Source organism: Cervus elaphus, chromosome 12, assembly GCF_910594005.1.
Source record: "Cervus elaphus chromosome 12, mCerEla1.1, whole genome shotgun sequence".
Lineage (NCBI taxonomy): Eukaryota > Metazoa > Chordata > Mammalia > Artiodactyla > Cervidae > Cervus > Cervus elaphus.
The window spans coordinates 54,504,620-54,530,917 of record NC_057826.1 but is presented as its reverse complement, the minus strand read 5'-3'; the positions used below and the strand labels follow the sequence as shown (position 1 = coordinate 54,530,917).

General features: G+C 36.2%; 1 protein-coding gene across 13 annotated transcripts in view; it reads left to right on the top strand.

The window, feature by feature from the left end:
• The window catches only part of HERC1 (HECT and RLD domain containing E3 ubiquitin protein ligase family member 1), a 203,953-nt gene that overhangs the window by 51,627 nt on the left and 126,028 nt on the right, over nucleotides 1–26,298 (top strand). For all 13 annotated transcript variants that reach the window (XM_043918891.1, XM_043918896.1, XM_043918893.1 and 10 more), the window contains 11 exons: nucleotides 2,242–2,337; nucleotides 10,977–11,171; nucleotides 11,974–12,285; nucleotides 15,951–16,047; nucleotides 16,607–16,750; nucleotides 18,129–18,256; nucleotides 19,665–19,809; nucleotides 20,186–20,357; nucleotides 21,629–21,763; nucleotides 22,097–22,262; nucleotides 26,001–26,126. In XM_043918891.1, the coding sequence (XP_043774826.1) occupies nucleotides 2,242–2,337; nucleotides 10,977–11,171; nucleotides 11,974–12,285; nucleotides 15,951–16,047; nucleotides 16,607–16,750; nucleotides 18,129–18,256; nucleotides 19,665–19,809; nucleotides 20,186–20,357; nucleotides 21,629–21,763; nucleotides 22,097–22,262; nucleotides 26,001–26,126 (1,716 nt within the window). The remainder of the gene's footprint in view (nucleotides 1–2,241; nucleotides 2,338–10,976; nucleotides 11,172–11,973; nucleotides 12,286–15,950; nucleotides 16,048–16,606; nucleotides 16,751–18,128; nucleotides 18,257–19,664; nucleotides 19,810–20,185; nucleotides 20,358–21,628; nucleotides 21,764–22,096; nucleotides 22,263–26,000; nucleotides 26,127–26,298) is intronic.

Genomic DNA, 26,298 nt, shown 5'->3' with positions numbered 1-26,298 from the left:
TCTTTAGACCTTTGAACTTCCTGTTAGCAGTGTGTAAATTGTTACACACTTAACATGCTTTATTTTCCAAAATGAAAAATGCCTAGATGTAGCCCTCTTTTTCTGTTATGTAGTATATTTACAAAACACATTAAGAATTCTATACAAAATGGGTTTTAGAGATGTCTTTAATCCTAATTGACTGGGGAGGGATTAGTCTCACACTTAATACTGATTTTTTGGGGAGAACAGAAATCAACGACAGTCACTGCAGACAGATTTTGAAGAATTTTTTAAAAAAATTGGTTTGGTGCAAAAATATATTAAAGACTTCCTGTGTTTTCTATTCTTTCTCTGTGTACGTCATACAAAATAATGACAATTACTGCTTCTAGTTTTGAGTTCTTTCTATGTATTAAGAACTGTGCTAAAGATGTTCTATGCATAATTTCAGTTGTTATCCCCAACAGCCCTAAATAAAAGAGGCGTTATTCCTGTTAAAGGATAAGGAAACTAATCCTTAAGTCACATTGCCCATAAGTGATGAAGCATGGATTTAAACACAGGTCTGTTACTGAAAACCTAATGCTGTTTTCAGTGTTTTCCTTTATACTGTAAACAGGCATAAGAAAATCAATTATTATAGTCCTGGTACCAGCTCCCAAGAATGTATAGTAAGCTGTTGTTTCTCATCTGCTTTTGGTTTGGTGATCAGTAGAGATGACCTTTAAAGAATGGAGTCACAGATTTCAATTGTGTTTTTCCCAGAGGTTCTACACTGCTAATTTTGGAATTTGGAGAGGCTGTACCTCATAGTATTTTCTGGTATAGCCACACCTTATGTGTAGGTAATTTTGAACAGTCAACTTCTGATATGACTCTGAGACCTGCAAGTGGCTCTCTAAAGCCTTACTATTTGAAGTGTGAGCCTCAGACAGCAGCATTGGTGTCACTGGAAGCTTGTTAGAAATGCGGAATCTAAGGCCCCCACCTATATTTACTGAATTGGAATCTGCATTTTAACAATTTCCAGATAATTCATGTTTACATTAAAATTCCAGAAGTACCACCTTAAGATTAAGAGGAAAAATTGGTAGCAGTAGCTTAGCACCTGATGACCTGGCAGTAAATTAAATAGCCAGTATCATTTCTTTCATTACCTAGGAATCATGTTAATTAAAATACCTTGAATTGATAAAATCATATAATCCTGGAGTTGAATGGGATCTTACAGAGCACGTAGGCCCAAAGCCCTTCTACAGTAGAGGATATACTTTTCTATGGTATATTTACCAGGTGATCATGTAGAATGTATTTTTATAAACAACAGCTTTTGAAATAAAGACACCAATGAAAATTTTACAATTATAGGATTAATAAATCAGAGAAGGAACTTGATATTTGTGATGTAAAGATTTAAGAATATAGGAATTTAAGGGAACAGTGGAGGTAAAGTTCACTCTGATTTATGAGTTTTCAGTAAAAGAGTGATTTCTGGTCATAACCATTGGGTCATTTTGTGGAGGAGTTGCATAGGAGGAACTGGTTTGGGTGAATGTGGGGGAAATGTTAGATAGGCAATTTAGTTTTGAATATGTTTATTTGAGATGCCTGTAAGGTGTTTATATATGGAGACTCAAGTGAACAATTACATTAGGCTGTTAGTCCCAGAGAGGAGCTGTGATTCCTCAGCTATGAACTGACTTGTGGGACCTTTGTTATGCCAACACTAAGGAGGAACAGACTTAACTGCTGTTCTGGTCAGGATCATCAGTTATGGCTGTATGCTGCTTTATTCGTGGAGCAAGTGAACAAGGCAGCCCCAGGGAAGTCCAGTATTCTTGCCTGGGAAATCCCATGGATAGAGGAGCATGGAGGGCTACAGTCCATGGGGATGCAAAGAGTCAGACATGACCAAGCGACTTTCACTTCACTTCATTTATTAAATATTGGTCACCCAGAGAGTGTGTAATTGGCAAAATTCTGCCTCTTCGACTGTTTCTGTGTTAAACCTGTGACCCTTAGAACAAATCACTGTTTAATAAGATAATCAGTGAGGGATTGGTACTTAATTTACTGCTTCACTCTATAGCCACCTCTCTTACAACACTTAAAAGTTGGTTTCATGATGTAATGTTAGGATTTTATCTTAAAGCACATAATTATATAAACAGTTCTTTAAATGTTTTGTGGACAGTTTAAGTGATTTTAATATATGTCTCTCTCCTTACCAAACTGTATTCCACAATGTCTTAATTACAGGGTTCATCTGCTGATCGGAGTCAGTGGAGGGAACCAACCAGAACATCCGATGGCTTGTGCTCCCTCTATGAGGCAGCTTTGTGTCTCTTTGAAGAGGTATGTAAAAATCATGGCTTTAAATAATCATAAATTAAAAGTTGCCTTGTCAAGGATAAACTGGAAGGTTGTGATTGACATATACACACTACTAGATATAAAATAAATAACTTATAAGGACTGACTATATAGCTCAGGGAACTCTACTCAGTACTCTAACGGCCTATGTGGGAAAAGAGTCCAAAAAGGAGTGGATAGATGTATATGTATCACAGATTCACTTTGCTGTACATCTGAAACTAACACAGCATTGGAAATCAACTATACTCCAATAAAAATTAAAGAAGAAAAAAGAAAAGTTAGTTTGTCTTAAAACGCTTCTGTTTATCCCTTAAAAGTAATTCAATTCCGTCTCTGGAAAGGATGCAAAAAAAAGTGGTGTCAATGATTGGTTGCTTCTAGAAAGTGGAGCTGAGGTGTTGTATAAGGGGTGGGAGGGAGACATATTTGTCAATGCATACCCTTTTATTCATTTTGGACTTCGTATAATGTGCATTTTTTTAATTTAAAAATTTATTATTAAAACAGATAAGAAACATAAATGCCTTAATGGAATTATTATGAAACAAATAGCCTTTTAATCTGTGCTCAGGAAAGAAATAAAACTTTACCAGCAACTCTTGAAACCCTTTCATGTCCTGGTCATTATCCCTTTCCTCCTCCTCTAAAGAACCACTATCCTGACTCTAAGAGTATAAGAGTAGTCACTTCCTTGCATTTCTTTATAGTTGTGTGCATCCCTAGACACTATAGTTCAGTCTTGTCTACTTAAAAAAAAAATCTAGACACTATAGTTCAGTCTTGTCTACTTAAAAAAAAAAATCGTATGTATATCTTTTTCTTCAATGTATTTGTTCAGGAACCTGGACTTTTTAGGTTGTAGGATTTCCTACCATCTGGATTTTGTTAATTGATTACTCAAAATACAGTTCCTATGTATTTCCTGTATTTTGACAGGTGAATCTAGAGATTTGATCTGTTTCAGGTTTGATCCCTTTGGCAGGACCATACATGGTGTTGTGATCTTTCATTTGGTTGTCTCTTTTTGTAGTACTAGCAACCCTGAATTCTTAATAATCAGATCTATTAATTTGTTGGTGCTTGGTTGCAAAATGGTAGTATTCTAATTATATCTTTCATCTTTCAGTTGTTAGTTGGAATGTTTTCATGAAGAGATGATTCCCTTATTGACTATTTGGTTACCTTGTGACAATTCAAATAGGAAAAGCAGAATAAATGTTTGATTCTCCCATTTGCTTTTTTTTTTTTTTGTCATACATTGATATGAATCAGCCATAGATTTACACGTATTCCCCATCCCGATCCCCCCTCCCACCTCCCTCTCCACCCGATTCCTCTGGGTCTTCCCAGTGCACCAGGCCCGAGCACTTGTCTCATGCATCCCACCTGGGCTGGTGATCTGTTTCACCATAGATAGTATACATGCTGTTCTTTTGAAATATCCCACCCTCACATTCTCCCACAGAGTTCAAGAGTCTGTTCTGTATCTCTGTGTCTCTTTTTCTGTTTTGCATATAGGGTTATCGTTACCATCTTTCTAAATTCCATATATATGTGTTAGTATGCTGTAATGTTCTTTATCTTTCTGGCTTACTTCACTCTGTATAAGGGGCTCCAGTTTCATCCATCTCATTAGGACTGATTCAAATGAATTCTTTTTAATGGCTGAGTAATATTCCATGGTGTATATGTACCACAGCTTCCTTATCCATTCATCTGCTGATGGGCATCTAGGTTGCTTCCATGTCCTGGCTATTATAAACAGTGCTGCGATGAACATTGGGGTGCATGTGTCTCTTTCAGATCTGGTTTCCTTGGTGTGTATGCCCAGAAGTGGTATTGCTGGGTCATATGGCAGTTCTATTTCCAGTTTTTTAAGAAATCTCCACACTGTTTTCCATAGCGGCTGTACTAGTTTGCATTCCCACCAACAGTGTAAGAGGGTTCCCTTTTCTCCACACCCTCTCCAGCATTTATTGCTTGTAGACTTTTGGATAGCAGCCATCCTGACTGGCGTGTAATGGTACCTCATTGTGGTTTTGATTTGCATTTCTCTGATAATGACTGATGTGGAGCATCTTTTCATGTGTTTGTTAGCCATCTGTATGTCTTCTTTGGAGAAATGTCTGTTTAGTTCTTTGGCCCATTTTTTGATTGGGTCATTTATTTTTCTGGAATTGAGCTGCAGGAGTTGCTTGTATATTTTTGAGATTAATCCTTTGTCTGTTGCTTCATTTGCTATTATTTTCTCCCAATCTGAGGGCTGTCTTTTCACCTTACTTATAGTTTCCTTTGTTGTGCAAAAGCTTTTAAGTTTCATTAGGTCCCATTTGTTTAGTTTTGCTTTTATTTCCAATATTCTGGGAGGTGGGTCATAGAGGATCTTGCTGTGATTTATGTCGGAGAGTGTTTTGCCTATGTTCTCCTCTAGGAGTTTTATAGTTTCTGGTCTTAAATTTAGATCTTTAACCCATTTTGAGTTTATTTTTGTGTATGGTGTTAGAAAGTGTTCTAGTTTCATTCTTTTACAAGTGGTTGACCAGTTTTCCCAGCACCACTTGTTAAAGAGGTTGTCTTTTTTCCATTGTATATCCTTGCCTCCTTTGTCAAAGATAAGGTGTCCATAGGTTCGTGGATTTATCTCTGGGCTTTCTATTCTGTTCCATTGATCTATATTTCTGTCTTTGTGCCAGTACCATACTGTCTTGATGACTGTGGCTTTGTAGTAGAGTCTGAAGTCAGGCAGGTTGATTCCTCCAGTTCCATTCTTCTTTCTCAAGATTACTTTGGCTATTCGAGGTTTTTTGTATTTCCATACAAATTGTGAAATTATTTGTTCTAGTTCTGTGAAAAATACCGTTGGTAACTTGATAGGGATTGCATTGAATCTATAGATTGCTTTAGGTAGAATAGCCATTTTGACAATATTGATTCTTCCAATCCATGAACACGGTATGTTTCTCCATCTGTTTGTGTCCTCTTTGATTTCTTTCATCAGTGTTTTATAGTTTTCTATGTATAGGTCTTTTGTTTCTTTAGGTAGATATACTCCTAAGTATTTTATTCTTTTTGTTGCAATGGTGAATGGTATTGTTTCTTTAATTTCTCTTTCTGTTTTTTCATTGTTAGTATATAGGAATGCAAGGGATTTCTGTGCGTTAATTTTATATCCTGCAACTTTACTATATTCATTGATTAGCTCTAGTAATTTTCTGGTAGAGTCTTTAGGGTTTTCTATGTAGAGGATCATGTCATCTGGGTTTTCATGAAGAGATGATTCCCTTATTGACTATTTGGTTACCTTGCGACAATTCAAATAGGAAAAGCAGAATAAATGTTTGATTCTCCCATTTGCTTTTTAAAAAAAATTTTTAACACCAATTTTTATTTACTGGTTTTCACTTTAATGAACTGGTCTTCTGTCATCCTTCAAGCTTGACCAGTTGATTTCACTTGCAAAATACTATTACAAACTCAGATTTAAACCTATTCAAGTTTTACTTCATTGAATTATCATCTGTAGTGAAGCTCGTACTATTTTATCTTTGGCCAGCAGTCTTTCAGGGTAATAGTCTCTTCAGGGTGGTTCCCAAGTTCTTTTGACATGGACCTAATAATCTTTGATAGCTTCCTTGCTAACTGACCCTTCAAATTGTCCTGAACTCAAGATGGACTCATCTTACACATTTCTTGATCTGGATTTGCAGCTCGTTAGCTATTTCTCCATAAGCCCTGGTTTCTTTTGGTGGAAAATAGTATTTCAGGATCACAATCATGGTCATCACTACTGTGTCAGTGTTATTTTTCTAGGCCCTTACAGTAGAGCCAGGAAGTTTGCGTGTGTGTGTGTGTCTGTGTGTGTACATGTGTGCGAGTATTTAAAGCTAATAGTATACCTCTTTAGTTGATATTTTTAATTTTGGGGCTATAGAATTTATACTTACCCTTTTCTATATTACAGTTATATCTCCTTTCTTTCAAAGTAAGAACATCGGTTTTCAAGGTACAGGGATGTAGAATTAGAATATTCTGTAATTATTTATTTTGGTCACATAGTGCGACACACAGAGTAATCCTAAAATAAGACAAATACTACCATCGTATGTTTACTAAAACATGCTGTTTACATATGATTTCCCCATTTTTTGTAGTTGTATTATACGTACATACTTATAGCATGCATAACTCTACGTTATAACCCTCACTTAGTATGAGTTCTATAAATAACTACATCTTTAATGCTCACTGCCAGTTTCTCTTAGTGTCTCTCTATTCTTTTTAGTTGTCTGAAGCTTATTCTCAAGTAGAATCCTCAGTAAAGAATTATGGAAAAGATTCTCTTAGTTCTTACATGTTAATTGCTATGCTTTTTATACTTAAAAGTCACTTTCCAGAAGAAAGAACTTAAAATCTTTGGCTCACATTTTCTTTCCTTCTACTTGTTAAACGTATTTATCCATTTTCTTCTGGCATAAACCTTTGCTGCTGAGGTCTGAAGATAATCTGATTTTCTTTCATATATTTATGAGTCACATGCTTGTTTTGCTGAGAAGCCCAAAGGATCTCTTCTTTAGAGATCAGTAATTTTACTAGAATACATCTTGATGTTATCCATTCAGGGTTGATATTCTCAGAGATGGGAAGATTTCAATATGTAGTCTGAAACCTTTTTTATTTCAGGGAAGTTTCCATAAATTATTGTTTTTACTATTATTTTTACTCTTTTTTTATTTGATTCTCTTCTAGGACTCCTATTGCTTATTTGTTGGATCTTTGCTTAACTAGTAATTCTCAACGTTTTCTTTAATACTTTTTATATGCTTTTCATTTCTTTTTTATTTCTAAACAACTTTTATCCTTTTAATCTTTTGTTGCTCTTATGATATTATCTTTTGTATTTATTTACTCTTGGATTCCCTGTAGTTTACTCTTAATTTCCAAAATGATGTTTTTTCTTTTATGTCTGATTCTTTTTTGAGTCTGCCACGTTATTCTTGAACATGTCTATTTCAGAGTTGTGCATTTCTTTCACTTTTCATTTTCTCAATCCCTTTAGCTGGCTTTGAAATAGGTTACAGTTTGATATGTCTTGTGGGCAGTTCTCTTCTGGCTTGCTTTTATTTAAAAGTAGTGATGTTATTCTGTCTCTTCCCTCCCCCGCTCCCCCCAATAATAGCTTCATATGGAATTTGACCTTTGTACTTTTTTGTTGCTTATTTTTATGAAAATTTTGTTTTATTTTCCTAAATTTTTAGAATAGGATGAGATTCAAGGTAGCTTTTCTAAATCCATAGACTCCCTTCCTCTATTATTTTTATGTAATGTTATAAAAAAAAGAAATAAGGTGGTTTCCAGCATATTCCCCTCCCCACCTTTTATCTTAAGCTTGTCTCTTTCCTCTCTGTTGTTCCCATTCTGCTAAACTTTTATTCCACTCCCAGTAGTTTCTGCTTCACATGAGGGCTCTATTCTGGAAGGGAGTACTACTGGCTTGTCCGTTTGGTTTCAAGAGGTCACCAAGTTAGATTGCTCTAGCTTCTTTCAAACTTCTCCTCGTGGGTCCTTTTTACTTACCTGCTTTTTAGAGAGGGCAAAGCTCTTCTTCCCAGTTGCAACTGCTTAGATTGACTCACTGTTCTTTCTGGTGAGCACTGGGTTGGTTGTTTTGGGCCTTTTTCTTACTCTTAGATCTGTTGGATAGTCTCTGACTTCTTCCTATACAGATATATTACTGTGCGCATTCTGTGTTTGGTTGTGGTTTGTCTGCACCTGCTCATATTTTGGAGTTACTGGAACTATGTTTGTCTAGTTTTATTGTGAATGTTAAGCATAAGTTTGGAGTTTTGCCTTCTTTTTGTTCTGTGCAGTGATTCCGTGTTTGGAAAACTACATTGCTGCTGCTATTGTCATCTTCCTAGAATTCTTCCCACCCCGTAGTTGTTTTTAAAAAACATTTCTTAAGTCTTTTGAATAAATGTTTTTACTTCTTTCCCCATTCCCTCCACTTCTTCCTTTCTTCCCCCCTTCCCTCTCCTTCTCTCTCTCTTCCCCTCTCCCCTTCCCTTCCCCTTCTCTTTCCCTGTCCCCTCAACTTCTCCTTGTCTTTCTTTTTTGTGGGAGTCAGAGAAGGAGGGCTATGATTTTTTAAGCCTTGTTATAGAATGGTAATCCACCCAGTATATAATGGGCCTCCCCTGTGGCTCAGATGGTGAGGAATCTGCCTGCAATGCAGGAGACCCAGGTTTGATCCCTGGGTCAGGAAGATCCTCTGCAGAAGAGAATGGCAACCCACCCCAGTATTCTTTCCTGGAGAATTCCATGGACAGAGAAGCCTGGCTGGTTACAGTCTATGGGATTGCAAAGAATTGGATACAACTGAGCGACTGTCACTTCACTGCAGTATATATTCCAAGACCCCCAGTGGATGCCTGAAATTGTAAATAGTACCAAACACTATAAATACCATGTTATTTCCTATATATATACATACCTATGTTAAAACTTAATTTATAAATTAGATACAGTAAGAGGACATCCAAATTGCCAGCATAGCTCCCTTGTACTTTGGGGCCATGATTAAGTAAAACAAGGGTTACTTGAACATAGGCACCGGAATGCTGGTTACCAGATGGCTGTGCAGTGACTGATGGGTGAGTAGTTTATGCAGCGTGGCAGTGCTGGACAATGGGATGATACTCAGAACAGTGTGCAGTCTAGCATCTATGAATTATTCATTTCTGGAATTTTCCATTTAATATTTTCAGACAGCAGCTGACTGCCAGTAACTAAAGCCACAAAAAGTGAAACTGGAAAAAGGGAGACTACTGTGATAGGTCTTGAGATCAGTTCTAATTTGCTTGAGCCCATCATCCTTTTATTGGCAGCAGAATTTCAGATCTTTTATTAGGGACTAGCAACCTTTATTTATGCACATTTTGTGTGTTCTCAGAACTCTCCTGATGTTCACTGAAAATTATTTGACACACGTATTCTCTTGTTTTTGGGTACTATTTAAAGGTTCTGACTGAAATTATACCTTCCCATTTAATGGTCTGGTGATATAATACATTGGTTTTTAAAGATTCCTCTTTTATTTTGCTTGATTCAGAAAAAAACAAAACCAAAAATAAATAAAAAGCTTTAAAAAGCAGTCAACAAATTGACAACTGCTGTTGTCAGAGATAATATCTTTATTGTATGGGATTCATACAGGTCAATAAAAAATCCACTGAGCTCTAATAAATAAATGGTTGCAAGTTAGTGGTAAGCAAATAGTTGGGAGTTCTGTTGATGATAAGGAACTGTGAAGTTAAAAGAATGCATCCTCTTTTTCCCCAATGAAGTTTTCAAAAAAAAATTTAAAGCATAATAATTATTGGTGTGAATGCAGTGAGACTGGTACTCTCACATAGGCCTATTCATTGGTTAGGAAAACTGTGATGACAACCCTGGTTCTGTGCTTTTGGCAGGGTTTTGAGGAGAGAGGAGGGGAGAGGAGAAGCCTGAATTTTTATAAAGCATTATGAATGGCAATAGACTTTACCATTATATTCAACACAAATGGTAAATAAGCCATGATTTTTTATATAGCTATATCTATATATACATATAGATATACATATATACATATATAGATAATGTATATATAGATGGTATATAATGTACATACAATGCATATAATGTATGTATAGATAATGTATATACAATTGTATATAATGTATAGATAATGTAGGTAGCTTATATAGATAATGTACATATATACATATATTGAGATGTACATATATATATGTATATGTATATACATATATACATGTATAGATATGTGTAGATACGTGTGTAAGTATTGAATTGCTCTGGGCCACTATTGTTTTTAGGGAAGCCCTCATTTTGTTTATAATATCATAACACCAGTTTCAAAGGCAATTTGGTATGGTATCTTTCAGGAATCGTATGATTATTGGCATTTTTTGCATACAATAGTCCCATTTCTGAGTTTCTCTACTAAGGGAAGTAATTAAACATGTAGCAGCAGCTATATTGTTAAAAATGGCTTATATAACTAATAAGTAGAAAGAATCTGAATGTCCTTTTAAAGGAAAATGCTTGAGTAAATTGTGATTTTTACATCAGATGAAATATTGTTGGTTCAGTTATGAAGACTAGGTAGACAAAGAAAATTCTGTATGGTCCTTTTGTGTCATCACTTGTATATCCCCTGTGATAACTGTTAAAAAACATGTATATGCAGAACTCTGGAAGGACATATATAAAAAAAAGGTAACATATATTAAGGTGATGGGATTATTAAAGGTGGAGTTTTTCTACTTGTTTTTCTATAATGCTGTTTTATACATTAATAAAATATTTAGGTATAAAAAGCTTGATTGTGTCTTCTCCTCCCCATTTTTGCCACGTTTGTTAGTATCTTTTAGTGATTTTTTCTGTAGGAGTACGTAATCTAGCTATCTGTGCTTAAGATTGAATGTGTTGTTCTTAGGTTATTTGAGCAGTTGAGATAGTTTTAGAAGAAAGAAAGTCAACAATTTCAGAGAATATCTATAAAAATATCTATACTAAAAATGTCTTAAGTGTTCATTGCCTGTTTCTTATTTTAATAGGTTTGCAGAATGGCTTCTGATTACTCAAGAACATGTGCTAGCCCTGATAGCATTCAGACTGGTGATACTCCCATTGTTTCAGAAACCTGTGAGGTTTATGTTTGGGGGAGCAATAGCAGCCATCAGTTGGTAGAAGGCACACAGGAGAAAATACTACAACCCAAACTGGCTCCTAGTTTCTCTGATGCTCAGACTGTGAGTTCTCTGCATACTTTACAAATTGGGATGACACAGTTTGCTTTAAATAATGTTATGGTGGGATTTTTTTGGGTTTTGTTTTTATTAGTGAATGTTCTTGCTTGTTTTCTTAACTATATTGTTCCTGTACTATACTGCGTCAGTTTTTGCGTTTTTATAGAAAAACTTATTTTAAGTCCCTCATTTTCCTAACAGTATTTCCAAGTTTTAAAAAATCAAATTTGCATCAGGAGTTTTAAAAAAAATTATGAATGTCAACAGACATACCATATATTCAACAGAAATAGTAAATTTTAGACTAGGTAAAAATTAGAATTTTCCTTTTGCCATATTGGCATTCCATTTTCTTATTGTGATCACTTTTTTACCTTTGTAGCTACCTTTTAGGCAAATTGGAACTTTCTATTTTATTATTTTCATTAAAATATATGCTTCTCTCAAATGAATTTAGAATAAATATTACATGGTTCTTGTTATAATGGACCTTAAGGAATTACAGGAAAATTTTACTGCTTTCCCTTCACCAGTAATATTAAAGGAGAATGAAACATTTTACTTTGTTGTTTCATTGAACCAAAACTGGACAGATAACCTGAAAAGATAAAATATATATTAACAATGAAGTCAATGTGAATAGGCCATTAATAATTTTCTTTATTTTTCTGTTTACTTCTTAATCTCTGTGGAGATGCATTTCCACTTTAAAAGATTTCCTTTGAGCTTCTTTGGTAAGATAAACTTTAATATTATACTTTGATTCTTACAGAAGCATGTTATATCTCGTTCTGTTTGTTTATAGATTGAAGCTGGACAATACTGCACTTTTGTCATTTCTACAGATGGCTCTGTCAGAGCTTGTGGTAAAGGCAGCTATGGAAGACTAGGCCTTGGAGACTCTAATAATCAATCTACTTTAAAAAAGTTAACATTTGAGCCTCACAGGTCCATTAAAAAGGTCTCATCTTCTAAAGGATCTGATGGTCATACTTTAGCTTTCACTACAGAAGGAGAAGTCTTCAGTTGGGGAGATGGTGATTATGGGAAACTGGGACATGGAAATAGTTCAACACAGAAATATCCCAAGCTTATTCAGGGCCCTCTGCAGGGAAAGGTATGTGCCTTCTTTTTGGATTTAAAAATAATTAGTTGCACTGGTACTTATGGTTGCTATAATTGACAATACCTTTCAGATTTTGGTGTATTCTGAGGTAGCCCTCCTCCTAACCCTTTGGCTTATCTTTTGTATGTCTGCTTGATGGTTTACAGCACACTTTCACGTGTAGTTTTAAATTTTAATTCTTCTAACAGCTTTGTTAAAGCAGTTATTATTTTCATTTTACAGATAGGAAACTGAGAATCATCCATTTTACAAATATTTATCTAGTACCTTATATGGGATTCCCTGGGGGCTCTGCCCGCAATGCGGGAGACCTGGGTTTGATCCCTGGGCCGGGAAGATCCCCTGGAGAAGGAAATGGCAACCCACTCCAGTACTCTTGCCTAGAAAATTCAATGGATGGAGGAGCCTGGTGGGCTACAGTCCATGGGGTTGCAAAGAATCGGACACGACTGAGCAACTTCACTTTCTTTTCCAAGTGCCAGGCAATGTTTTAGGCATTTGACATAGAATAGTGAACAAAAGGGGCTTCCCTGGTAGCTCAGCTGGTAAAGAATCTGCCTGCAGTGCAGGAAACCCCAGTTCAATTCCTGTGTCGGGAAGATCCTCTGGAGAAAGGATTGGCTACCCACTCCGGTGTTCTTGGGCTTCACTGGAGGCTCAGATGGTACAGAATCTGCTTGCAATGCGGGAGGTCTGGGTTTGATCCCTGGGTTGGGAAGATCCCCTGGAGGAGGGCATGACAACCCACTCCAGTGTTCTTGCCTAGAGAAGCCCCGTGGACAGAGGTACTTGGCAGGCTACAGTCCATGGGGTTGCAAAGAGTCAGACACAACTGAGTGACTAAGCACAGCACAGTGAACAAAAGAGACAAGATCCTTACTCTCGTGGATCTTTAATCTGTGGTCTGGAGATAATAAGTAGGCAAACGTATAAAGTAATTTCAAATAATAGTAAAGGAAAAATTTGAGTAATATAACAGATACTAAGTTTGATGGGGTGTGATACTAGATAATGAGATCAGAAGGTTCTCTCGGAGTAAATGGCATTTTAACAAAAACTTAAATGAGGCATTAAAAGTGGTTAAGTAAGTTGCCCGAGGTCACACACAAATAATCAGCACCATTAGAAATTGAATCTACAACTCCTATTTTTGTTTCTCTTTTACCTTTCCTTAAAGAAATGAAGTCATTTTCCTAACTTAAAATTATATGCAATTTTGTAAGTTCCTCCATTTTAAGTTTGCATTCTTTCTATGAATGTTTTCTTTTATAAAAACCTTTAAAATTTAAATTTTATTTTATACCAGAATTAAAAGTGGGATACTTTTCTTTCATGGGAATTTGTCTGACAAGGTTGGCCATCAAATGAATTTTAGTTCAGTTCAGTCGCTCAGTTGTGTCCAACTCTTTGCGACCCCATGAAACACAACACACCAGACCTCCCTGTCCATCACCAACTCCTGGAATCCACCCAAACCCATGTCCATTGAGTTGGTGATGCCATCCAACCATCTCATCCTCTGTCGTCCTCTTCTCCTCCTGCCCTCAATCTTTCCCAGCATCAGGGTCTTTTCAAATGAGTCAGCTCTTCGCATCAGGTGGCCAAAGTATTAGAGTCGCAGCATCAAAATCAGTCCTACCAATGAACACCCAGGACTGATCTCCTTTAGGATGGACTGGTTGGATCTCCTTGCAGTCCAAGGGACTCTCAAGAGTCTTCTCCAACACCACAGGTCAAAAGCATCAATTCTTCAGTGCTCAGCTTTCTTTATAGTCCAACTCTCACATCCATACATGACCACTGGGAAAACCACAGCCTTGGCTGGACAGACCTTTGTTGACAAAGTAATGTCTCTGCTTTTTAATATGCTATCTAGGTTGGTCATAACTTTCCTTCCAAGGAGTAAGCGTCTTTTAATTTCATGGCTACAATCACCATCTGCAGTGATTTTGGAGCCCAGAAAAATAAAGTCAGCCACTGTTTCCACATCTATTTGCCATGAAGTCATGGGACTGGATGCCATGATCTTAGTTTTCTGAATGTTGAGCTTTAAGCCAACTTTTTCACTCTCCTCTTTTACTTTCATCAAGTAGTAGCTCTTTAATTCTTCTTCACTTTCTGCCGTAAGGGTGGTGTCCTCTGCATATCTGAGGTTATTGATATTGATATTTCTCCCGGCAATCTTGATTCCAGCTTGTGCTTCATCCAGCCCAGCGTTTCTCATGATGTACTCTGCATATAAGTTAAATAAGCAGGGTGACAATATACAGCCTTGACGTACTCCTTTTCCTATTTGGAACCAGTCTGTTGTTGCATGTCCAGTTCTAACTGTTGCTTCCTGACCTGCATACAGCTTTCTCAAGAGGCAGGTCAGGTGGTCTGGTATTTGCTGGAGCAAATGAATTTTACTTTATTATAACTCTAAATGTTTAAGTTTAAGACATCAGCCTTAAAGCAATGAGCCTGAGAACATTCCACTTAACGTCAAGAGATCTTTTGAAAAAGTGTTGAATATGGGACTCTAAGAAACTTCAGATAAATACTCTGTAAAATTATATTGTTTTTAGTTTTTCTAGTACCTTTTTTCTCACTTCCCATTGTTTTTAAGTTTTTGGCCCTGTTTCATGACTTTAAACCCAGTGATTGAACCCAGGCCACCACCGTGAAAGTGCTTAGTCCTAACCACTGGACCTCCAAGGAATTCCCTACTTATGTTCTTTTAATGTTCCATTTTACAGTGGAAACATTACTAGTTAAAAATAACTTAGTATGAATATCATGAAGGAAAAAGTCCCCCAAAATGAATTAATAATTTACAGGTAAAATTTTCAAAATTCTTAATAGATTATCTAAAATGTATTAGGTACTCAGTATTTTTAATTTAATCTTAGATTTTCTAAAGTGAGTTCTGACTTTTGCAGATTAAAAAATGTGGTTATTAGTACAGTTATTTTTCTGTTTACTTTTCAGAAGTTAGTGAATTTGATCATTGTTAAAAGGTATAAGTGATCCCCCAAATTGTGCTGCCATATACCCTTATTTCCCTGATTCTGCTTATCAGCTCTGTAGCTATTTGAGGGTAAAGAGATACTGTTAGGAGTTTAATTGATATAAACGTATATACTCCTTAGATCTTCTCTCCTTGGTAACAGTCAGTGTGCTTTTGAGAGTTAGCCCTATTATGTAATGAATTTTTCTTGATTAACCAGGACTGGATTATATTTAAAAGTTTAAATGTTCTATTTAAAAATTTTTCATTGTGTCATGAGTGTTCAGCCCCATCCAGCTCTTTGAGTAAAGAGTTGATTGGTGATGTAGTATTGTTGCAAGTGATTAGATTGATGTATTTGGGGCGGGGAGGCAAGGGGTGAGAGGGTGCTGCTAACCTTTACAATCTCTTTGTGGGAATTAAGAAAAGTTCTTTCTTGGTAGAAGCAGAGCTTGTGGCTTGGCCAGCAGAGCTCTGTCTGTATTTCAGCACTTCCTTGACCCTTTAGCTAGGCACCCTTTCTGGAGCAAATGCTTCTAAACTGTACCTGGCCCTTCCTGGATGAGCTGTGAACATCAGTATCTCTGAAGTCTGTGCGTAGAGTCAAATGCGAGCTCTGTGTTTTGTCATCTTTGTATTCATCAGATTCCCTTTGTGTGCAATGCAGGTGGTGGTTTGTGTGTCGGCTGGATACAGACATAGTGCTGCTGTCACAGAGGATGGTGAATTATACACGTGGGGTGAAGGAGATTTTGGAAGATTAGGTAAGATTTTTTAATAATTGAAGTTATTTTCACAGAAAAATAGAGATGACAGTGGTTATTGAGAAGCAGTGAGACTGATAGGCCAAAGACTGTTGTTTATTTTTTTAGTTTTAAGCTCAGAGAAAGATAATTTTATAGAGAGAGTACCTAGATTCTGGAGCTTTTAAGATGTAATTAAGTCTAGCAGGTATTTACTGTAGGCGTTATAGGATTTCAGGGGTAAGAAAGAACCATCCTGAAGTGATCCTGAAATGTGTAACATAGAGGTAGTGAAAACAAGTTAACATTAACATGATACTAGATAGCTATAGATACGTGCTATGAGAGGAGCATGATAGAATGTTCTGCTGAATCCCTGAAGGAACTGGGTACCTCATATTGGGAGCAGCCTAGAAGATGAGATGCGAAGATATTAGAAATGATTCTGTTTTTCATATTAAGTTGCACTTTAAAAATTCCTCAATTCTGTAAGTAACTTGTAATGTTTATCCTACCTGTGAAATAATGACTTAAAGAAAAAGAGTTAACATTATTTCTTTCTTGTTGTGTTTTATCCAAGGTCATGGTGACAGTAATAGCCGTAACATTCCAACATTAGTAAAAGACATTAGCAATGTAGGAGAGGTTTCTTGTGGCAGTTCACATACTATTGCTTTATCTAAAGATGGGAGAACTGTATGGTCTTTTGGAGGAGGAGACAATGGTATGTAAAAAATTATTTATTGATAACTTTGGCCTTTTTTTCCCTTGAGTTTTAAAAATTTTATTTTTCAGTTGTACAAGCGTATTGTAGAGAACTCAGATACAGATGAGCAAATGTTTTTTCTGACATTGAAAAAATTTAAATGAACTGTTTCTACAAATGTTGCTCATAAACATTGTTAAAATTTTGGGAGATAGACATCTAAATGTTATACATATGTACTTATGTAAATATGTGCATATATTTCTATATAGATATATTAAAAAAAGAAGGCAGACCTATCTATACCATAGATACTATCTTGCAACCTGTTGGTTTTTGTCTAATAGTATCTTATGAATATCTTTGTGTGTCAACAAATATGGCTGTACATTTTTCTTTTCAATGGCTCAAAGTATTCTTTCATGTGATTGTAGCAAAATTTACAAAGCAGTTTATTATTGTTGAATATCTAGACTGTTTCCAGTTTTTTTCAGTATCAAAAACAGAATAGTGAATGACAGTCTTCCTACTTTTCTTAGTCACTCCCACCAGCAATATGAGAATGCTCACTTCCCCATATCCCTCATAAATACTGGCAATTAAAATTAAGATGTTTAAAAAATAGTTTCAATAGTGAAATGGTATTTAGCTTGTATTTACTTCTTAGGGAGTTTCTTGGCCTTTTATTTTTCCCCCTCCCTTTGGTGATTTGCCAAGTTTTCTGTTTGGTGAATTATTGAGTCTTTTTAAAAAAATAAAAAATAATCATATGAATACACATTCTTGAATGTGTGTGCTAAGTCGCTTCAGCCCTTTCTGACTCTTTGCGACCCTGTGGACTGTAGCCGTCCGTCCGTCTCCTCTGTCCATGGGATTCTCCAGGCAAGAATATTGGGAGTGGATTGCTCTGCTCTCCTGCAGGGGAATCCTCCCAACCCAGGAATCAAACCTGCATTCTTATATCTCTGGATTTGATAGGCGGGTTCTTTACCACTAGTGCCATCTGAGAAGGCCACACATTCTTGTATAGGACCTGTTTATTTTATCAGCAAATTTAAAGTTAGAAATATGACCATTAAAGACGAGAAAGACAGTAAATGAATTTTCTGTATCTCTCTTAAAGTGTTTTTTATTGCTTCAAATTAAAGAAACCTATTGTTTATTGTTTTTTTTTTCTTGCAATGAAACAATTCATTTGTTAATATCCTCTGCTATCAGAAATTTTGTTTTCTAAGATGTTTCTAAGTTTTCTAAGATGAGCTTTCTAAGATGTGAACAATTTGTCAGGTTAGTCATGGAAAGGTTAGTGATGTTTATCAACATTAATAGTTAGAAAAAGAGTAAAGTTTCTTTGAAACAAATAAGTTGTTTAACTTGAATATGTTTGTTTTTATAGGCAAACTTGGCCATGGTGATACCAACAGAGTGTATAAACCTAAAGTTATTGAAGCTTTACAAGGAATGTTCATTCGTAAAGTTTGTGCTGGAAGTCAGTCTTCACTTGCTTTGACATCAACAGGGCAGGTAGGACTAAGGGATGAACATAAAAGGTTGAGAGTATTTCAGAGGGCCAGGTGACTTAAAAGTAATAAGTGTATTTAAATTTTAAAGTTAATCTACTGAAAGGAAATATTTTCTCCTGATTGAAGATGTTGAGTGTCTGAGAAGGAATGAAGTTTTCTGACTTGACCTTCGTAAGCTAGATAGACTTGTTAACTCCATGTTCTTTGTATTAAGATAATTTTAAAAAGCCTTCTAGCACTAAGCACCCTTTAAACCTTTTCCTAGAACTCATAAATAGTGGGGGAAAGTGAGACTAGATCTTGCTGGAATCAGTGATATAAACTAAGAAGGCAAGAAGGTGATCAAGAGAGAGATCAAGGGGAATATTTCCAGATGGAAAATAATGAGAGGGTTAGGTGTTTCTGGAAAAGGGTTACTCAGGCTTAAGATAGTCAGAATTGTGTAATCCCTTTAAACTTTTGATTTTCTCCATGCATGTGTTAACTTCCTTCTGTTCGTTGGTGGTGGAAAGGGTCTAGCTATGGCGATTGGTTCAGTTCAGTTGTTCAGTCGTGTCTAACTCTTTGTGACCCCACGGACTGCAGCCTGCAGCATGCCAGGCTTCCCTGTCCATCACCAACTCGTGGAGCTTGCTCAAACTCATGTCTATTGAATCAGTGCTACCATCCAACCATCTCATCCTCTGTTGTCCCCTTCTCTTTTTGCCTTCAATCTTCCCCAACATCAGGGTCTTTTCTAATAAGATGGCTCTTTGCATCTGGTGGCCAAAGTATTGGCCACCATCAGTCCTTCAGCATCAGTCCTTCCAATGAATATTCAGGACTGATTTCCTTTAGGATGGACTGGTTGGATCTCCTTGCAGTCCAAGGGACTCTCAAGAGTCTTCTCTAACACCACAGTTCAAAAGTATCAATTCTTCAGTGTTCAGGTTTCTTTATAGTCCAACTCTCACATGCATACATGACTGCTGGAAAAATCATAGCTTTGACTAGACATTCAGAGTCTCTGCTTTTTAATGAGCTGTCTAGGTTGGTCATAACTTTTCTTCCAAGGAGCAGGAGTCTTTTAATTTCATGGCTGCAATCACCATCTGCAGTGCTTTTGGAGCCCCCAGAAGTAAAGTCTGTCACTGTTTCCATTGTTTCCCCATCTGTTTGCCATGAAGTGATGGGACCGGATGCCATGATCTTAGTTATTTGAATGTTGAGTTTTAAGCCAGCTTTTTCACTCTCCTCTTTCACTTTCATCAAGAGACTCTTCAGTTCCTCTTCGCTTTCTGCCATAAAGTGAAAGCTATGGTGATAGACTGACAATAATCGAATCTGTGTCTCCTGCATTGGCAGGCAGATTGTTTATTACTGAGCCACCAAGGAAACCCTAACGTATAGTGTATTTTTGTTTGTTTCAGGTCTATGCTTGGGGCTGTGGAGCTTGTCTAGGTTGTGGTTCATCAGAAGCTACTGCACTGAGACCAAAGCTTATTGAAGAACTGGCTGCCACAAGAATAGTTGATATTTCTATTGGAGACAGTCATTGTTTGGCTCTTTCTCATGGTAAGATCATTTGTTTTTAAAGAGATAGTGTTAAATACTACCTTTCTTAAGTGTTTTACATTTATTTATTTCTCTTATTTTTGGCTGTGCTGGATCTTTGTTGCAGTGTATGGGCTTCTCATTGTGGTGGCTTCTCTTGTTGCATGTGAATTGTGGGTTCTAGGGTCGCAGGCTTCAGTAGTTGTGACATGTGGGCTTAGTATTTGTGGGGCACGGGCTTAGTTGCTGTGTGGCATGTGGGGTCTTCCCAGACCAGGAATTGAAGCTGTGTCCTCTGCATTGGCAGGTGGATTCTTAAATCACTGGACCACTGGGGAATTCCAGTGTTGTGCATTTAAATTTGAGTTTTCTTTTGTTCTTTATGTTTTGTTTTCAGACAATGAAGTTTATGCCTGGGGAAATAACTCAATGGGACAGTGTGGACAAGGAAACTCCACAGGTCCCATTACTAAACCAAAGAAAGTAAGCGGCTTAGATGGCATCGCCATTCAGCAGATCTCTGCCGGAACGTCACACAGTCTGGCGTGGACTGCTCTTCCTAGGGACAGGTGAGTGTGCCCCTGTTTACAATGTCCTGTGTCTGATTAACAAAAACACTCATAGAAGCAGAAATAATCGAACATTGTTCTTAAAATACTCTTCTGAATATTTCTGATAATGGCTTTTTTACTGTCATAGACATGCCATCTAGATATCTTTCAGTTTGAAAGTTGAGGTTAGATGTATTTCATAAGCAAGATTGTACATTAAAGTGCTATCTTAATTTAAGTGTCTTTTAAACATTTTGAATTCCTTCTCTCTCTCTCCAGATACTGATCTTAAAAATTGTGTCCACTTAACAGGAGGAAACTAAATTAAAATAATCAAAATCAGAACTAGGTGTCATTGCTTTTTAATAATAGTTAATTAGCTTCCATGCCCTTTATCTGTGTCATTGTTTTTTTAAGCAGTGGCCATACTTTTAGATGAAGGAAGTTACTTTTTGCAGAAATTTAACTTTTTCCTAATGATAACCCTATCTTTTTAGATAATCAGGTAATTTTTAGCCAATATTTGAAGATTGAATTTTAAGAAATTTGGGAGTTATTTCAGCTATGTTCAGATGTATATGGGCTAATTAGTAATTTGGAATATATTGTATTTGTATTCTAAACCCTTGGTTCAGATATGGTTTATCATAGCATTCTGACCAATTTTAAACATCTATAGATAATTACTCTCTAAAACAAAAGCTGAAAATACAATAAATTGAATATAAATAACTTAGTGTCAGTGTTAAATCTGCAGCTTTCCACCTTATATGTAGAAAATGATTCCCAAGATCTTGAAAATTTTCACAAGAGTTTTGAACAGGTTTTCTTTTAGTATTGAGTTTGCCAGAAGTTCTTTCAGGCTTTTCCGTAAATCCTATGGAAAAACCCGAACAAACTTTTTGGCCCACCCACTACATTTCAAGATATCACTGTACAGAGTCAGGCTATTTTTCTTAATATGAACTGTACATCTTATGGATCCTAAGAACCAGAAGGGGCTATAGTAATTCATGCAGTTCAGCACTTTGACTTAAGGTGAATGAATATCCAGACCTCCTAAAATAAGTAGTGGCTATATATTTTCTTCTTGAAGAATTCTAGAAATGGCAGATTCTTAGTCTTCTTCAGTTGCTAAAATGAAGGGTTTTTATCACCTTTATAATCAGAAAGGTCTTTGTATATCTTATTGACATCTTTCAACTTTAGTACCCTTAATTTTTGTTTTTGATTGTGTGTGAAAATTTCACGTTAAGGGTATTTCATGATTTTCTTATGCTTCCTTCTAGACAAGTTGTTGCCTGGCACCGACCTTATTGTGTAGATCTTGAAGAGAGTACCTTCTCACACCTTCGTTCATTTCTTGAGAGATACTGTGATAAAATAAACAGTGAGATTCCCCCACTCCCTTTCCCTTCGTCAAGGTATGTTATATATGTGTGTGTATTTGTATGTGTCTGTGTGTATGTGCACACATGCACACAGTCTATTACTCATTTTGAATTTTGAGTTATTCTTTCTTACTCAATTTCTCCCTCAATTATATGAAATTTTATAATCAAAAAAAGAGCTCAGCATGCATATGTACTGATAATAAGCTTTAGGAAAAATTATCCATAAATTCATGAACCATGTTTTTAAAATTACTGTTAGTCATAATTTGAAAAAAATTTTAAAGAGAGAAAAGATATTACCCAAAGTAGATAGCATGTGCTCTTTTATATTCCAGAAGTTTATAGCAGTTTATTTGGTTTCAGGGAACACCACAATTTCCTCAAACTGTGCCTGAAGCTGCTTTCAAATCACCTTGCTCTTGCACTTGCGGGAGGGGTAGCTACTAGCATCCTTGGGAGACAGGCAGGTCCACTTCGAAATTTGCTCTTCAGACTGATGGACTCAACTGTCCCAGATGAAATCCAAGAGGTAAGAGTATAAGACTTGTACATCTATGTCTCAGTCACATTTCTCCTTAAGATTGTGGCTTGTAAATTCAGCTTTGTATTGGTAAATTTCAATTGGATGTTCTTTCTGTTACTTCTGTTTTCTTGGTGGGCGTAAATTTTTTGTTAACTTGTCCTTTTTGTTAGCTTGTCTATCCTAAAGGTCAAATGTCACTTCTGAGAAACCTTTCGTTTCCTGCTCTGCTGCCAGGTTTGATTTCTCCGTGTATGTTGTCATCACATCACATTGTTTTGTGGTTGTGTGCTTACAACTGTGTTTCTCTTTTCCACCAGAAGATGAATTTCTGAGCACAAGTACCCAATTTTATTGTTGTAGAATGCACATAACATAAAATTTGCCATCTTAACCATTTTTAAGTATATAGTTCAGTGGTATTAAATAAATTTATAATGTTGTACAACCATCACCACTGTTTATCTCTCTCTTTTCATCTTACAAATTGAAATTCTGTACCCATTAAGCAATAACATACCATTCTCTCCCTCCCTTCAGCCACTAGCAACTACCAATCTACTTTCTTTATGATTTTGACAACTTGTATGTCATAAAAGTGTAATCATACATTGTCTTTCTGTCAGTGGTTTTTTCACTTAGCATAACGTTGTCATGATTTATCTGTGTTAAGTAGCATGTGTCAGAATTTCCTTCTTAAGGCTGAATTATCTTTTGCTATTTATATATATTAAATTTTTGCTCATCTGTCATCTTTATGACCTTGAATTGAGCAGTGGTTTCTTAGATATGATGTCCAAACACAAGCAGCCAAGAAAAAAGATAAATTAGACTTCATAAAAATTAAAATGCATTTATTTTTATGCTGGTGCTGGAGAGGGAGGGCTGAGCTGTTGGTTATGAAGAGTGACAAATTAGACTTTATTTATCACTTGAAACTGTTGCTTCAAGTACAGATCAGTTGAAGGAACAAACTCTGCAACAACCATTAGGACCAAAGAAGAGTACACTTAAGTTGAAGATGTAACACTTGATCTGAAACAAGAAATTTGTGCCTGCTCAACAGCTTTGAAAGAGCACTTACCAATGCTGCTAGTAGTCTTTGTTTTTTAAAAAATTAACAAACATTTGGCTTAAAATGACAGTATCAAGAAAATGAAAATAAAACTCACAGAATGGGAGAGATATTTGTAAATCATGTGTCGTGTCTCATAAGATTCTAGTTTCCAGAATATATAAAAGATTCTTACAACTCAACAGTAAACAGCCCAATCAAAAAATGAGTCAAAAATCTGAATAGACATGTCTTCAAAGAAGAAATACCTAAGGCCAGTATGTACTTGAAAAAAAATGTTCATCATTAGGCATAAGGGAAATGCAAATTAAAATCACAGTGAGATACTACTTCATACCCACTGAATGGTTGTAATCAAAAAAGACTGATAATAGGATTTCCCTGGTGGTCCAGTGGTTAAGAATCCGCCTGCCATTGAGGGGTATAGGGGTTTGAAACCTGGTCCAGGAGGATTCCACATGCCACAGGGCTACTAAGCCTATGCACCACAACTACTGAACCAGTGCTCTAGAGCCTGCGAGCTGCAGCTGCTGAAGCCTGTGCTCTGCAATAAGATAATCCACCACAATGAGAAGGCTGCACACAACAACAAAGACCCAGGGTGGCAGCAACAACAACAAAAAACTTATAATAACGAGCATTGGTGAAGATGTAGAGAAATTGGAACCTTCATATATGGCTAATGGGAATATACAATGATACATCCACTTTGGAAAACAGGTAGTTCTGTAAATAGTTAAACATATAGTTAGCATATAAAGTAGCAATTCCACCTGGGTCTATATCTAAGAGAATTTATTAAAAACTTGTGTGTGAATGTTCATTATTATAATGTTCAGTATTATTCATTATAGCCAAAAAGTGGAAACAAACAAATGTCTGTCAGCTGGAGAAGGGATGAACAAAATGTATGTCCATACAATGTAATGTTATTCAGCTATAGAAGGGAATGAAGTACTTATACAGGCTACAGCATGGGTGAATCTTCTAAACATGCTAAATGAAAAAAACAAGTCACAGAAGGTCACATACTATGTGAAATGTGCAGAGTAAGCAAATCCATTGAGACACAAGGTAGGTTAATTTGTTGTCAGAAGTTTTGGGTGAGGAAGAGATGGGAAATGGCTGCTCATGGGCAAGGTTTTTATGGGGGTGATGAAAATGTCCTAAATTAGATAGTGGTGATGGTTACACAACTCTGAATAAACTAAACCTACTGAATTTTATACTTTCAAAAGTTAAATTTTATAATGTGAATTATATGTCAATTAAAAAAAAAGCAAAATGGATACAGTGATTTTCCCATAAGAATTGTAGAAAAATTCTTCTAGCTTTCAGATTGTTAGTCAGAAAATCTATGCTATTCAAATTTTAAATCCTTTTATGGATATCTTTTCCTCTCTGGATTCTATAACAAGTTCTGCTTCTCTGTTCTCACATTTTAAAATGATGTGAACTGTTGTGGGTCCAGTTTTATCCAGTCATGTATATTTGGTTAGACTCTTAATTTGGAAACTTATAGCCTTCAGTATTAAGAAATACCTTGAAGTGTGTGATGATTTCCTCTTCACTGTTTTCTATGTTCTTTCTCTCTCTCTCTGAAACTCATTATTGGGTAATAGACCTCCTGGATCATTCCTCTTAATTTTCTTAGGTTTTCTTTCCTGTTTTCCATCTTTTCTCTCCTCTACTTTATGAGAAATTTAATTTTTATATTCTAACCCTGCTATTGAGGTTTTATTTTCTTATGTTTTTAATTTATAAGAGCTCTTTTCTTAATCATCGAGTGCTTCTACTTTTCTTATTCAGCACCGTTATTTTAGTGATAAAGAAGCTATGACCCAGAGAAGTTTGAGGCTTAAGATAATAGAGCTATTTTTTAAGCTTTTCCTGCTACCTGGACATTTGTTTGGCTAAGTCCTGCTCTGTTTTTGAACTAAATGCTTAATCCTCAGGGAGACCCTCCACGATGAGCCCATGCATGTATGCTTAAGTCACTCCAGTCAAGTCCAGTTCTGTGCGACCCTATGGACTATAGCCCACCAGGCTCCTCTGTCCAAGGGATTCTCCAGGCAAGAATACTGGAGCGGGTTGCCATGCCCTCCTCCAATAAGTCTTCCAGACCAAGGGCTTGAACCTGCATCTCTTATGTTTCCTGCATTGGCAGTCAGGTTATTTACCGCTAATGCTACCTGAGAAGCCCATAGACTGTGTTAATTGCCTTTATGTATGGGTGCTCACTCAAGTTTGCACTTCATTTTACTTTTTCTGTGTGACTCTTTTCACACTTAAAATTGCTTACTCAGGGTCTCTTTTTCTTATTAGACTATATGCTTATGTAAGCACGGCTTTTATGTGTCTCGTTGGTTGCTACATTCCCAGCACTTTTCAAAGAGCTTTATCAGGCTTGACACTATTAGACTCAACACTGAATATTTATTACATAATATTAGCTATGTAGTGGCAAATCCAGAATTCTAGTTTTCTTAAAGACGTCTAAAGAGGGATTTGTCATGCTTTCTTTTATTCATATGCCACCTTCTTTAGACTTCTATGATCCACCTTCTTTAGACTTCTTTGATCTTAGTAGTCCGTGGATTTATTTTTTATGTGTTCCTATTAAAAATGTAAGAACGAAGCCAAATAAATCTACTTTTTTTTTTTAATATAAGGTTGTAATTGAAACTCTGTCAGTGGGAGCAACCATGCTGTTACCTCCATTACGAGAACGTATGGAATTACTTCATTCTCTTTTACCCCAAGGACCTGATAGATGGGAAAGCTTATCTAAAGGACAGGTGAGCCTTTGTCTGGTATCTAAGTAAACCAGTACTATATTATCAAAAAAAGACTGAGAGGGAAATAAAACTAATCAGTTGCCAATGTTCATGGAATAATACTTCACTTTATGAGACTGGTACATTCTAGTATTTAATGCTTTGTGTTGAAGGAATTCCCAGGCTTCTAATG